The sequence below is a fragment of the Brassica napus genome, chromosome A3 (genome assembly GCF_020379485.1).
Source record: "Brassica napus cultivar Da-Ae chromosome A3, Da-Ae, whole genome shotgun sequence".
Classification (NCBI taxonomy): domain Eukaryota; kingdom Viridiplantae; phylum Streptophyta; class Magnoliopsida; order Brassicales; family Brassicaceae; genus Brassica; species Brassica napus.
The window spans coordinates 5,325,047-5,337,351 of NC_063436.1; the positions used below are offsets into that span (position 1 = coordinate 5,325,047).

The window sequence follows — 12,305 nt, forward strand, 5'->3', positions numbered from 1 at the left end:
ATTCACTATCCGATATTCTCAGTCTCCGATAAGAAAATTTATAAGGAATAAAAAAAAAAGAGAAAGTGTAAAGATTAACGAGCATTTGCACAAAATAACAACGAAATTCATCGTATATTTAAATATAAATGTCAACCGTAGAATTTCTCTACCAAATAAGCTGGATCAAAACGATGTTCAACATTGTGGGATACGTATGTGAAAAAAAAATAGTTTTGTGTGTTCATATTATGAAATAAGACTTTGTACAACCAGTAAAATCATGCATTAAATTTTATATACAGATCTTAACTAGTAGCATTTCTAATTTGTTTTTTTTTTCTTTTTGACAAATTAGCATATCTAATTTGTACAAGGTGGTTCTGCCTTGGTTTCGCTTGCCATCGCTCAAAAGTCTGCACCTTTTATCGGTCAAGTTCTCGGGTGAAGAATCCATTGCAAGTTTCTTACAGATTTGCCCTGTTCTTGAATATTTGGTTATAGACAGTGTGATGTTCGAGGATGTTCCGGTTTGGTTTTGTTTGCCATCACTAAAGAGTCTGCACCTTTTATCGGTTAATTTCTCGGGCGATGAATCTTTTTCCAAGCTATACAAAGGTGCCCGGTTCTTGAAGATTTGGTTATAAACAAAACCAGAGATGACAATGTGATGATACTCAACATCAACGCGCCTTCTTTGAGGAGCTTATCTATTGATAACTCTATAGGGGAACGTACCTACGTTGAGGAGAATCATGCGTTTGTGATAAATGCTCCTTCTTTGGAGAAAATGAACTTTAAAGATACATTCAGTAGCTGTCTAGTGTTTGAGCATATGCCGGAGGTGATAGAGGCGAATATCCAGGTTATTTGTGGCCAGTCTGAGAACTTCATAGGGTCTCTTACCTCAATCCGTCATCTCCCTCTATGTTCTCTATCTTCAGAGGTAAAAAACTTTGTTACTCAAATAAATGTCAAGAACTCAAGATTCTCCTTGTATGTTTTATTATTTCAATATAGTAAACTATGCATATTTCAATTGCAGACACCATATCCTAGTGGCACTACCTTCCCCTATCTTGAACATCTAGAGCTATGTACATGTTCTGATGAATGGGCCAATCTACTTGTTTGTTTACTCAACGACGCTCCAACACTCAAATATCTAAAGCTTAAGTCGGTATGTAATATAGTTTTTTTTACTAGTATGTTTATATGAACATGTTGAGGTAACAGCATTTGTAATGTTTCTCTCTTTTTTTTTTGTCTCAGCAACATGGTGCCCATTACAATGATCCGATGGTCCTCTGGAAGGAACCAACAGCTGTTCCGGAATGTTTATCGACGCATCTCGAGATCATGGAATGGAGACAATATGAAGGCACAGAGCAAGAGAGGCATATGGCTGCGTACATACTAGCAAACGCTACATGTTTAAAGACGGCAACATTCTCAACAAGATGTGGAGACAAACATCACAACGTGCTCAGAAAGTTGAAGAATCTAAACAGAGGTTCAAAGACATGTCAGTTATTGTTTGACTAAACTCTTATGTGATGTAGTTTATGGGTTTTATTTTCCGAATCTCAAGACCTTTTATTATACAAGATTTATATCCTCTCTGCATTCCAAGAGGATATTCAGAACAAAGATCTCTCAAATCCATGATTATTTTGGTCGCTGCTTATATTATGTAAAATCTTAAAAATATATTAATTATGTACAAAACTTAGATTTATACTACCTAGAAATTTTTTAAGAAAAAAAATACTTATGAGCCTTAAAAGGGTGGATCAAAATTTAATTTAATCATTTCAAGCATTATATAACAGTACAAATAAATTACTGTATTACTCATTGGTGACTAGTGATTGGCATACATTACTTTGAATCTAACTCTTAATGAGAATGCAGCACAAAAAGAAAAATGACCCGTAGATTCTATACACAAATGTAACCAGTTTTCCTAACAACCAACATACAATACCATCCTTTATCCTTAGATCAATAATTTGTTATATACAAACCCAAGAGTGGATGAGAGAGAGTCATACTCTGAGATAGGTTTTAATCATGGTTGCTCCGGTTGGATCAGAGACCAGATGATTAATAAGACCTTTTCTTAAATTGTTTGGTGCAATGATGAACATGTAGAAAGCAAACAGAACCAGATCTCCTGATGTTAACGTTGATCCTAGAAACCCTTGCCACATCCTGATCAAAAGGAAACCAAAAACATCAGTTTTTCTTGATATTTTTCACATTGTTTTGTTATATATGAATCAAGAATCAATGAGGATTGCTTTACCATTTTGGAAGACGGAAGAAAGTGTGGAAGAAGCTCCTAATGCCTCCGATATCGAGTTGAACTATGAGCGCAAGGCCGAAGAGAAAGAAAGCTCTTTGTCGTTTCCTTTCTGATGGCCATAATGTATCCCAAGCTGCCCAACAAAAAATGTAAGTTTATAAGAAAAAAAGGTTTTATAAATTGTATGAAAGGTGTAAAAGCTCTCTACCTTGTCTTGAAATGTTGATGTGTTTGGTGAAGGAAGTAGTGTCGTGTTTTAGTATATCCGCGATGACTGATGCGTAATTTGGAGCTTCAGACAAAGATCTCACAACTGAATAGCCTGTTTTGAAAGAAAGTTATGTCAGAAAATGGTGCAGACTACTAAAAGATGTTAAAGGCTTTGTTCTTATAACCTGTAGCGGGATGTACCATGCTAGCTGCAGCGCCAAAGGCGAGATTCTTTTGTTCAGTGTTTGGTAAGGAACCACCTACTGGGATATAAGACCATTCCTGTAGTTCATGCTCAAAACAAAATTAACAAAACTTCAACAAAGTCAAACCCTACTTTTTGTTGCTTTGTGTGTATATACCTCTTCATAAGTCTTTAGAATTCTGATTCCGAGTGTTTCTAATCTTAACATGAGCTTCTTCTTTAGCAAATCAAATGGCATGACATCTTTTGAGGCTAAGCATGTCTCCTGCAAGGGATTCCAGCTGATGAGCAACAGATTTTCCAGTGATAATGATTAAAACAGAAGGAGAGAAAGAAACAAGAGAGGAGAACCTCAAAGAATACTCTAGTCTTTGTCATCGGCATGGCGTACAGAAACGTTGGATACTCAGCTTCTAAGCTCCGAACTTTCTGGTTCGTATAATCTCTGTAGTCCATGAAAACCATCTGCTCTGGATCATATGGACTGTTTTCCACCTAAAAGTTTTCAAACAGAACAGTCCAAGAGATTCATAATAGTTCCCTCCAGTAATGATTATTATTTACAGTGGAATATATTATTTTTCATACTATACCTCAACCTCCACGCCATATGCAGTTTGGACACAGACTCTAGGTCCTCCAAGTTCGTACTGCAAGAGCTTCCCTGAAGCTGCTCCAGACGCAACAGTGGCAAGCCTGCACGGAACAACGGTGTTTCTTTCACAGGAAACGAGCCTAAGGCCATTAGGAGCTTCTGTTATGCTCTCAACTTTTGAGCTAAGATACGAGACACCTGACTCGGCACACCTATATGAAACATTAATAACGGATTATGCATCTAATCAGGAGATGAGCAATAGCTAGTGAAAAGTATTTGCAAAGTGAAAACCATTCATTACCTCCTCAAGAGCTCCTCGTGGAGTAACCGTCGATTAACTCTTCCATAAGCACGACCGATGGTAATGGGATTGTCATCGTCCAGATACACAATGGTATCTCTCCAAACATGCTCAATACATTTTTGCAAGCCAAGATCTTTTAAACAAGTGAACAACAAACACAAACTAGTTACTACAAGACAGTGACCACTAGATAATGAATCATTGAGTTTTTCTTTTTTTAAATTACCGTTGAACTCATCTTCCCAAACACCGTAGTTGTTAGTGAAAGGAAGGTCCGGACCAATCAGTCCAACTTTTAATCCAAGCTTAGCTGATTCTGCAGCCAAGGCTAAACCAGCTGGACCACAACCAATAACCACTAGGTCCAAAGCACCACCATCACCAACTGATATAGGAGGTAACTGTTTATAAACATAACACAACCGATAAGACAAAACTTCAAATCCAGACATCAATTCAATTGTTTCCCTTCCTCAAGCAATGTAAGAGAACCGAACCGGTTATGTGATTTTGGAGCTATATAGTAATTTTTTTAATAAAAGTTTTAACTTTTTTTTTTATAATTCAGAGACTATGTTTATGTATATTAGTTCTAATTTTTTTTTGGAGGTTTAGGCAGCCACTGTTTCACTTACTTAACATAGATTATAAGACATTCCTTTTCTTCCTAAACAAGTCAAAGGCAGAACATGGACTAACCTTATCAACGAGCTTAGACTGTTCATCCATGTCCTTGTTCTGCTGCATTTGAACGAACATAATCTCCGAACCACCAGCTTTCACGAAATCTTCTTCGTCAGCGTAATCCTCCCTCACCGCAACGCAACTCTCGCCACCGGAGCCTCCTCCTCCGCCGCCGACGCTAGCTCTGACGACTCTACTACACAAACCGCAGCGAAGATTCTTAAAACTGTATCTCTTCACCGCCGGAAACCTCCTCCGGGAGCTCCGAGAAGGAAAAGCAGTGACCGCCATTGCAGCGAAATTGCGAGCACCAACACACTCCATTTTACAAGTTCTTCAGCGAGAAGAAGACGAAGAAGATCTCTCTTCACACCATTGCTGCTGTTCTATTGAAGAGTATAAGTAGCAGAGAAGGGAAGGAGAATCTGGCTTTTTCCTTCGTTATGTTTCCTTTTCACAATGACTTGGAAAAGGGCTTTAGAGACGAGAGGACGATAAGAAGGATAGAACCTAGGGACTCTATTCGCCACGTGTAATGATTTCATTCGTTAAGACATGAACATGCTGCGTAAACGTACTTCGCCTACACAGACACGTGTTAGTGATTTGATTGGCTCGTGCTTTGATACGACGGATGCAAAAAAGGACGTTAACAACGTGTATTGTTGGGCTATATGAGGAACGGGCCTTTATCTTCAGTACCAAATGTATTTAATACATGAAAGTATTGTTGGGCTAATCCAATTTCTATTTGATGTTTGGTTATGACTTAACCGTTATTTTAACTAGGAGGACTATATTTTTGAGTTTTATTATTTTGTTATAAAGTTTTGAAAGGTTTATTAGGTATAGATGATGAGTTTCAGGTTCAAGTAAAAAGAAAATGTAAGAAACAAATCATGCAGATTAATCGTTTTTTGCTTTTTTTTTTTTGTTTTAGACTAACATTCGCTCTTGACAAAAAAGTAACAAACATATGATTCTCTAACAAGCTATGGTAATCATGAAAAACAAAGAATAATCATACTTAGGCGTGAGGTGGAGAGTCTTGCAAAGTTTTTTTTTTTTTGTCTTGCAAAGTTAAGGAGTTGCTTAACAATGACAGAATCTTCCTTGTTTCTGTAATACCTAAGCATATTAAAATGTTAACATACTCTAGGGATGTTAGACACCCCATGTGGTCAAGGAAAGATATTACTAACTCCCTTCTCACATGGATGTATAATAACTCCCAAGATAAGAGACGTTAGATACGGGCAGCTCTCAAGAAAAGACTGGCTACATATTCCACATATAGTAGGTTAAATCCAACACGTAAGAAAGTTAGGTTACGGATACAAAGGTGGATCACATCTACATGACCACAAGAGTATGGGAGAGGATGTTCATAGCTTTGACACACAAGATCCCAAAATAAGAGAACCATGAATCATATTCCTCTTTGGTAGATCATTTAGATCAAACCCTCATTTCGAATTAAAGGCTATAGGCAATATCAATGTCCACCTTAACAACTTGTAAGAAAAGAACTAATGTGGAATCCGATAAATAAGAACAAAACAAAATCTTTTAAGTTTCGATTTTGGAATGGCTTGATATGGTCTTGAGTTTTCAGAATTTAATGTGGTAAACGATGAATATGGCTGCAACCAGTATGCTTTTCAAACCATCAAGTCTTCTCACTAAGATTTATAGCCTGCAGGCTTATTATTATCTTCTGTAAAGAGAAAACATTTTTACTATTGCTAAAAGATCCACAATTACAACATACATATACACACTGATTCCATTTCCAAACACTGAATTTAATGTAACTTCGTAGTAAAACAAAAAAAAAAACAAAGAAGAGTTACACGTAAAAATGAGAAGATTAAAAACAACACAAAAAATACTGGTTTCTCTAATATATAGAGTCGAATCTTTATATGATTAATACAAACATGACATGTTTTTTCTCTTTCTAACCGATAGATCAATGGTGGTGATACCTTTCGTCAGAGACATGGAGAGTCTCAATGCCTTTGATAGCAGAATCATATTGTTTCCTAGTGGAAGAAGATCTCTTCCTCTCCGACGTTGAAACCATCCCAGAGTTTCTCAATCCACTGCCCGTACGGCTTCTCTGCAGCTCCTCAGACGTTACTCTCCTCGATGATCCTGCTGATTGTCCGAACAGCGACGAGCTTGGCATCTGTCAACAATACAAAAAACAAAGTCAATAAGCTTTTTTACTCTCCTTGTGAAAAATAAGAAAAATAGCAATGTTTGATACCATTGGAGCTCTAACAGCAGCTGATGAGTTCTCGAGAGCTCCTGATGTTCTCCTTCTTGATGAATCCATCGGTGGTCTCCCTCCATCTTCCTCTAAACACAAAAAAAAAACAATCAAAGCGTTAAAACATCTTATTGAACAAAAGTGCTCCTCTGATTTTAAAGATATTCACCTCCGTATCTATCAGTGCTGGTCAATCCTGGAGGCAAACCCGAACTGGTTCCAGCCGCAGGGCCACGTGTTGGAGGAGCTGTTAGCTGTGACTGTTGGTACTTCAGTATGGTCCAGTCAAAGACATAATCGAATTGAAACCCTGCGATACAGAACGTGTAAGAAAGTGTGCATCTTTTGAAGGAAAGAAAACAAAAGCTATCAAGAACCTTCGCGGATGAAGAGATCTCTGAATATTCTTTTGAGGTAACCGTAATCTGGTTTATCATCAAACCGGAGGGAGCGGCAGTAATGGAAGTAGGATGCGAACTCAGATGGGTAGCCACGGCATAAGGACTGGAGGGAAGATGAAACAAGTTTGTGTTAATGAAGAGAAGTAGAAGGATCAAACTTTTGTGGTTGAGAGAGTTTACCTCAATGGATGTAGAGACTTTCTTTTCGCTGATTCTCTCATATTTTTGTTTCTTGGTTCCAGCTTTAAGCCCTTGCCATGGAAGACTGAGAAAAGAGATTTATAATAAGGAAATGTGGAGAAGGAAGTGAGACAAACGAGGCATGTAAATAGTACTCACCTTCCTTTAAGGAAATACATGAGAATGTAACCAAGAGATTCTAAGTCATCCCTTCTGCTTTGTTCTATATGATAGACAAAAGGTATTAATAAAGGACAGTGCAAGAGAATCTGCAGAAGTTTATTTGTAAAGCTTACCAATTCCCAAGTGAGTGTTCATACTAGCATATCTTGCAGTTCCAGTGAGATTCTTGTTTTCTCTACAATATAGCAAATGACAGCCGAGTTTAGAATTATGAGTAGGTAGAGGAAACGCAGATTGATTACAAGACAATCATCTCACCGGTAAGGAATGTGCTGATGAGTAGTGTTATCTCTGTACTTCTTTGCAAGACCAAAGTCGATGATGTATACCTTTAGAAACATATTATAAGAGTATCATTTTCCGAGATAACAATTTCAAAAGTAAAGTGAGAACAGAAACAAACATATAGATGAGAAGGGAACCTGGTTGGCGCGTCTCCCTAACCCCATGAGGAAGTTGTCAGGCTTGAGATCTCGGTGGAGGAAAGATTTCGAATGGAAATACTCAACACGGTTTATCTGAATACAGTAAAAGAGTCGATCACTAAACAAGTCTCCTTAGAGGAGAAAGTGTTACATTAAGGACAAGAGAGATGTACCATTTGATCAGCAAGCATGAGGACGGACTTGAGAGAAAGTTTCCTGCTACAGAAATTGAACAAGTCTTCAAGACTAGGTCCAAGTAAATCCATGACCAGAACATTGTAGTCGCCTTCAACACCAAACCACTTGAGATTTGGAACACCAGCTGCCATGATCAAAGGTTCATTAGAGACTAAGGACATAGTTATAAAAATAAAAAATAAAGAATCAAGAGATGAGCTTTTACTTCCTCCCTGTAGAAGTCTGTATAACTTGGATTCATAAAGCAGCTGTGGATGTTTTGTCTTGGCATTTTCCTGCAAAAAAAAAAAAAAAAAAAACAACACGCTGAGTATTTCATCAAAAGGCTACAAGAAGTAACAAATAAACCCGGAAAAGTAAGAAAATCATACTAAATTGACATACATTGTCCATAGATGTGAAAGAAACTTTGAAAAATAAGTGAAAATCAGACTATTGTCCCACATTATCTTCAATATTGATCTAATTCAAGTAACTCTAGTAAATGTTTTTAAAGCTCTAGCCAATGTCATCTATATAGTAAACAACATACATTGTACCACATCATCTTTAACATTGATCTAATTCAAGTAACTTATTAAAATGTATTTAAGCTCTAGCCAATGTTCTCTTTATAGTAAAGAACAAACGTTGTCTCTATCTGCAATTAAAAACCTTTCACATGATGTTAACTACACACAAAAACAAATGTAAGCAGCAAAGCAAGAACTCACAAGCTTGATGGCGACTTCTTCATTCGTTTGAAGATGAGTACCTAAATACAAGAAAAGGGATTGAGAAAATATCAAGAACATGATGTGAACGGAATGACTTGGGAGTAAAAGAACGAACCGAGATGGATCTCTCCAAAAGAACCGCTCCCGATTTTGCGTCCGAGACGAAACTTGTTCCCCACACGAGCCTCCATCAACCCCAAAGCCGACTTAAAAGAGGAAACTTTTATCCTCTATCGAAAGCAAAATGCGTCTTTGAAGAAAACCCTTTAATCCAACGGAGTCAGAGCCGCAAACCCAGGATTGTCTCAGGGAAAGATCGAATTTTCTGGGGAATTAGGGTTGATGAAACAGGGGAAAACAGAGGAACCCGATAGTCACCTTCTCTCTAGACTCCTTCTTCTCGTGATCTGGGGGAACAACAAAAAGGAATGTAGATTGTCTCCTTTGCTTTATCTCTCTCTTTCTTCACGCGCAATGGATAAAAAGGAAGCTTTGATGAATGAAGAAGAAAGGTGTCGTTTCTCAAAGTTTGGGTCTTTTCTTTTCTCTTTCTCAGCTACACGGTTCTAAATATCCCGGTTTGATATAACCGTAAAACCGGTTAATGAATCTCCATTTAAAAACTCTCAATGATCATTTTTTTTGTTTTTCGAACCATACGTTATGTTACCAATTCGTAGATATAGGATCTCACTAATTCGAATTTCGAATTTATTAACTGGTATAAATTACGAGTGATGCATATCGGTTATTTGGTTTATTTCCGGTTTAGTTGGTATTTGAACGTACATCACGCGTGGAGTGAAAAACACATTTTAAAAAACGAAAAGAAAAAATAATTAATTTGGGATTGGCTGCGAGGGAGAAATGGGTGACCAAGCGTGAGAGCTACGCGTGCTCGTTGGGTGAGCGGTAAAGGTCGTTTGGCACGTGTCTTCCATCCTTCTAAATATCTTTTTTTTTTGTCGACCTTCTAAATATCTAATGAGTCAAAAGTTCACCGTAATACGCACGTGATTCGTATTTTTCCTACGTATTTTGACTTTCCTGGTCTAAATTCTAAGTCGTACGAGGAGATTTAAATAATTGTACAGTGGTCGATTGAAATAATAACAATAACTGGTTTCAAGGAGCAAATAATCAAACAATAACATGCAAGTATTTTGACAATATATTCAATATTTCTATGTGAATGTGATTCTACCGCTGAGAATTCAATATGTGTGATTCTATTATAATTGCTTTAACAGGATTGTATAAAACCGGATGTTACAAAGTAAAATAAAACGTTTTATAATGATAACCGTAAAACTACAAAATTAAACTACTGTATATGAACTTTTGATAGACAAACCATAAGCATTACATTTTGAATAAACCATTAACAAAACTTTTCGTTCTGCTTCTAAAGGTGCTGATCCATTCCCAAAAATGCTAATCCCAACACCATTTGTAACTCGGCGAGTGTCCGTGGCACAAATAATATTGGAGGCCCATAAGAAGGTGGTTATGATGTGGCGGTGCAAATTAAGAAATGAGGGATTAATTAGCACTAAAACATTATTAAGTGTGGGACCCAATATTTTGGTAATACAGTCTGGCTCTTTTATTACAGGTTGTTGTGTTTCAAATAAGAAGAGACCAATTCTATGTTGGAGAGATCATACAAATTCCTTCGACGGATTTTCCCAGGAAAACCCTTAAAAAAATCCTAAATTCTCCCATTTTCTCGTCATCCAAACAAGAAGATGACTGGTAAATTCTTCTCGAGGGTTTATGTTCTTTCACAGTCGCGATGAATCTCGCTCATTAGTTGATTTATTCTTGCTCTCTCATCAAATCGATACGATGAAATATCCTTCTTCGTTTTTTACTCGATCCATGATTGAATATTTTTGTTTTGTAGTTCTTACAAGCCGATTTACTTATTACAGATTTTTCTATGGTGTTAGGTGACATGAAGGTTAATGGTGGTGAGATTGATGAGAGCAAAGTCAAAGCGCCAAACATGTTTGAACGGGCCAAAGAGGAGTTCGATGCTGTTGTTGGGGCTATTCATCAACGCAAGAGTTCCAAGTTTGTTTTCTTTCTCTCTATCTAATGCTGATGAATGAGGAGGATTCAATAATCATGTTGATTATACAATTGGTTACGTTGGCATCAGTTAACGTGTACAAGAAGTTTTCTCATGTGTTTTAAATTCTGTTTCTTTTTTCAGGGACGTGTCTGATCAAATGGAATTCATATCCGAGAATCCAGGTTCGATTTTTTCTCATCCACATTGCATCAATATCGTTTATGAGTTTTGTGTGACTCTTCTTGATTCTTGTTCTGTTTTTCACATGGTTTAAACAGAAGATGGAAATAAGAAACCGAATATGATGAGAAAGGCCAAGGAGGAAATCAAATCTCTGTTCCATTCCAAGGAGAAACCTCATCATCACAAAGAAACTCATGGAAGGAGTGATGATATCGATGAGAACACACATGTAGATGAAGTGAAGGCTCCCAATGTTTTCGAGAGAGCCAAGGAAGAGATAGCGGCTGTCATCGACACCATCCATTCCAAGAAGAAGGAGACTGACGGTTCTAATTCTCCTAAGCGTTCCCGGTCTGTCTCACCGGAGAAGGAGAGAGCTGGATTCGGATGCTCTCTTGGAAAGGGGCTGGAAAAGATTTGTGCTCCTTGGGGGAATAATAAAAACGATTGAGTTATATATTCATTATGTTTGATGATATCATGAACTTGTATTCTAATTGTCTCTATCAAATTTGGTTCTGTTTTAATGAGTTTGTTGATTTGTAGGTATTGAGTTGTCACCTTAACAGACTAAAACTTGTTTTATTCATATTCCAAAAGCTTCAAAGCACCCCCAATAGCGATATTTTCGGCTGAGCTTCCCCTACTTTTTAAAAATCCGCAATAAAATACTAATATAAATATACTCATACATAATATGTATTTTAAAGAACATTTTGGCTAGAACCTTAGTCTTTCTAGCTTGTTTCTGGATTCTATGAGTACTATTTTGTCTGTACTACAAAATCTTAGACATGTTATTCATATTTTGAAAGTTCCAGAGGCTTTTTATGGAAACTTTGTAAAATATACTTTTATCATATATTTTTGGTTAATATTGTATTTTTACTTTTGTTATATCGTTTATCACTATTACTTTACATCTACATTATTAACATATATTAATGGTAAAGATGTTCACAATCCCGCCTATATAATTCTATGTTAATTTTTTTCGTATAACAGTTTTATTTTTGGCTAAAATTAATATATATATATATATAAAGTTAGATATATGTTTGTTAGTATATTAATTATATTTTCATAAACATTTATAGTAAAATTTTAAGATATTTGTCTTAATCTCCAAAATACTATGCATATCACTGTCTAGCTATACTCGTCAGATCCATAGCTACAACGAAAACTTGGTAAAAGTTAACATGAAGGTGTCCAGTTGGTGATCTATAAATCTGGTATGAATTTTGAAAAGGTTTACTCTATGCAAAACAAAAGTACTATTGTATGATATTTGATGTTTATAGACTTATAAATAATTAAACTTACACTACCAGTTTTACTGAATTCAAGACCAATGATTCGTGATATCCAAATAGCAG

General features: G+C 36.5%; 3 protein-coding genes and 1 pseudogene across 4 annotated transcripts; 2 read left to right on the top strand and 2 right to left on the bottom strand.

Moving 5' to 3' along the window:
• Window positions 1-332: 332 nt before the first annotated feature.
• Window positions 333-2,018, top strand: LOC106441580 (annotated as a pseudogene).
• Window positions 2,019-2,027: 9 nt separating this feature from the next.
• LOC106436514 (lycopene epsilon cyclase, chloroplastic) lies at window positions 2,028-4,612 on the bottom strand. Its single transcript, NM_001316071.1, is given in 10 exon segments — window positions 2,028-2,193; window positions 2,288-2,420; window positions 2,496-2,609; window positions 2,683-2,779; window positions 2,860-2,967; window positions 3,054-3,197; window positions 3,296-3,509; window positions 3,602-3,737; window positions 3,831-4,005; window positions 4,304-4,612. Coding segments are annotated over 10 exon segments (1,596 nt in total).
• Window positions 4,613-6,008: 1,396 nt separating this feature from the next.
• LOC106436503 (casein kinase 1-like protein 12) lies at window positions 6,009-9,178 on the bottom strand. The gene is made up of 13 exons (XM_013877467.3): window positions 8,782-9,178; window positions 8,664-8,704; window positions 8,156-8,225; window positions 7,926-8,074; window positions 7,750-7,845; window positions 7,586-7,656; window positions 7,441-7,502; window positions 7,304-7,367; window positions 7,145-7,229; window positions 6,941-7,067; window positions 6,733-6,873; window positions 6,561-6,652; window positions 6,009-6,479 (listed from the first exon to the last, which is right to left on the bottom strand). Exons 1-13 carry the CDS (start codon window positions 8,855-8,857, stop codon window positions 6,261-6,263), a joined length of 1,293 nt encoding a protein of 430 aa, XP_013732921.1. The 5' UTR covers window positions 8,858-9,178; the 3' UTR covers window positions 6,009-6,260.
• A 1,075-nt stretch (window positions 9,179-10,253) lies between these two features.
• On the top strand, window positions 10,254-11,453 carry LOC106443286. Of its 2 annotated transcripts, none has more exons than XM_048772882.1 (4): window positions 10,254-10,421; window positions 10,601-10,742; window positions 10,885-10,925; window positions 11,022-11,453. In XM_048772882.1, exons 1-4 carry the CDS (start codon window positions 10,415-10,417, stop codon window positions 11,375-11,377), a joined length of 546 nt encoding a protein of 181 aa, XP_048628839.1. In that variant the 5' UTR covers window positions 10,254-10,414; the 3' UTR covers window positions 11,378-11,453. The 2 variants fall into 2 exon arrangements, with proteins under 2 accessions (XP_048628839.1, XP_013740311.2); XM_013884857.3 differs by having other exon boundaries at window positions 10,285-10,421; window positions 10,619-10,742.
• Window positions 11,454-12,305: the final 852 nt, after the last annotated feature.

Bases quoted from the DNA above. Each gene is read 5' to 3' on its own strand.
- LOC106436503 (XM_013877467.3), bottom strand. From the start codon at position 8,857: ATGGAGGCTCGTGTGGGGAACAAGTTTCGTCTCGGACGCAAAATCGGG. The intron at 8,705-8,781 runs GTTCGTTCTTTT...TCTTGTATTTAG, and splicing joins TTTTGGAGAGATCCATCTCG to GTACTCATCTTCAAACGAAT. The intron at 7,230-7,303 runs GTGAGTACTATT...CTCTTTTCTCAG, and splicing joins ATGTATTTCCTTAAAGGAAG to TCTTCCATGGCAAGGGCTTA.
- LOC106443286 (XM_048772882.1), top strand. The intron at 10,743-10,884 runs GTTTGTTTTCTT...TTCTTTTTTCAG, and splicing joins CATCAACGCAAGAGTTCCAA to GGACGTGTCTGATCAAATGG. The intron at 10,926-11,021 runs GTTCGATTTTTT...TGGTTTAAACAG, and splicing joins ATTCATATCCGAGAATCCAG to AAGATGGAAATAAGAAACCG.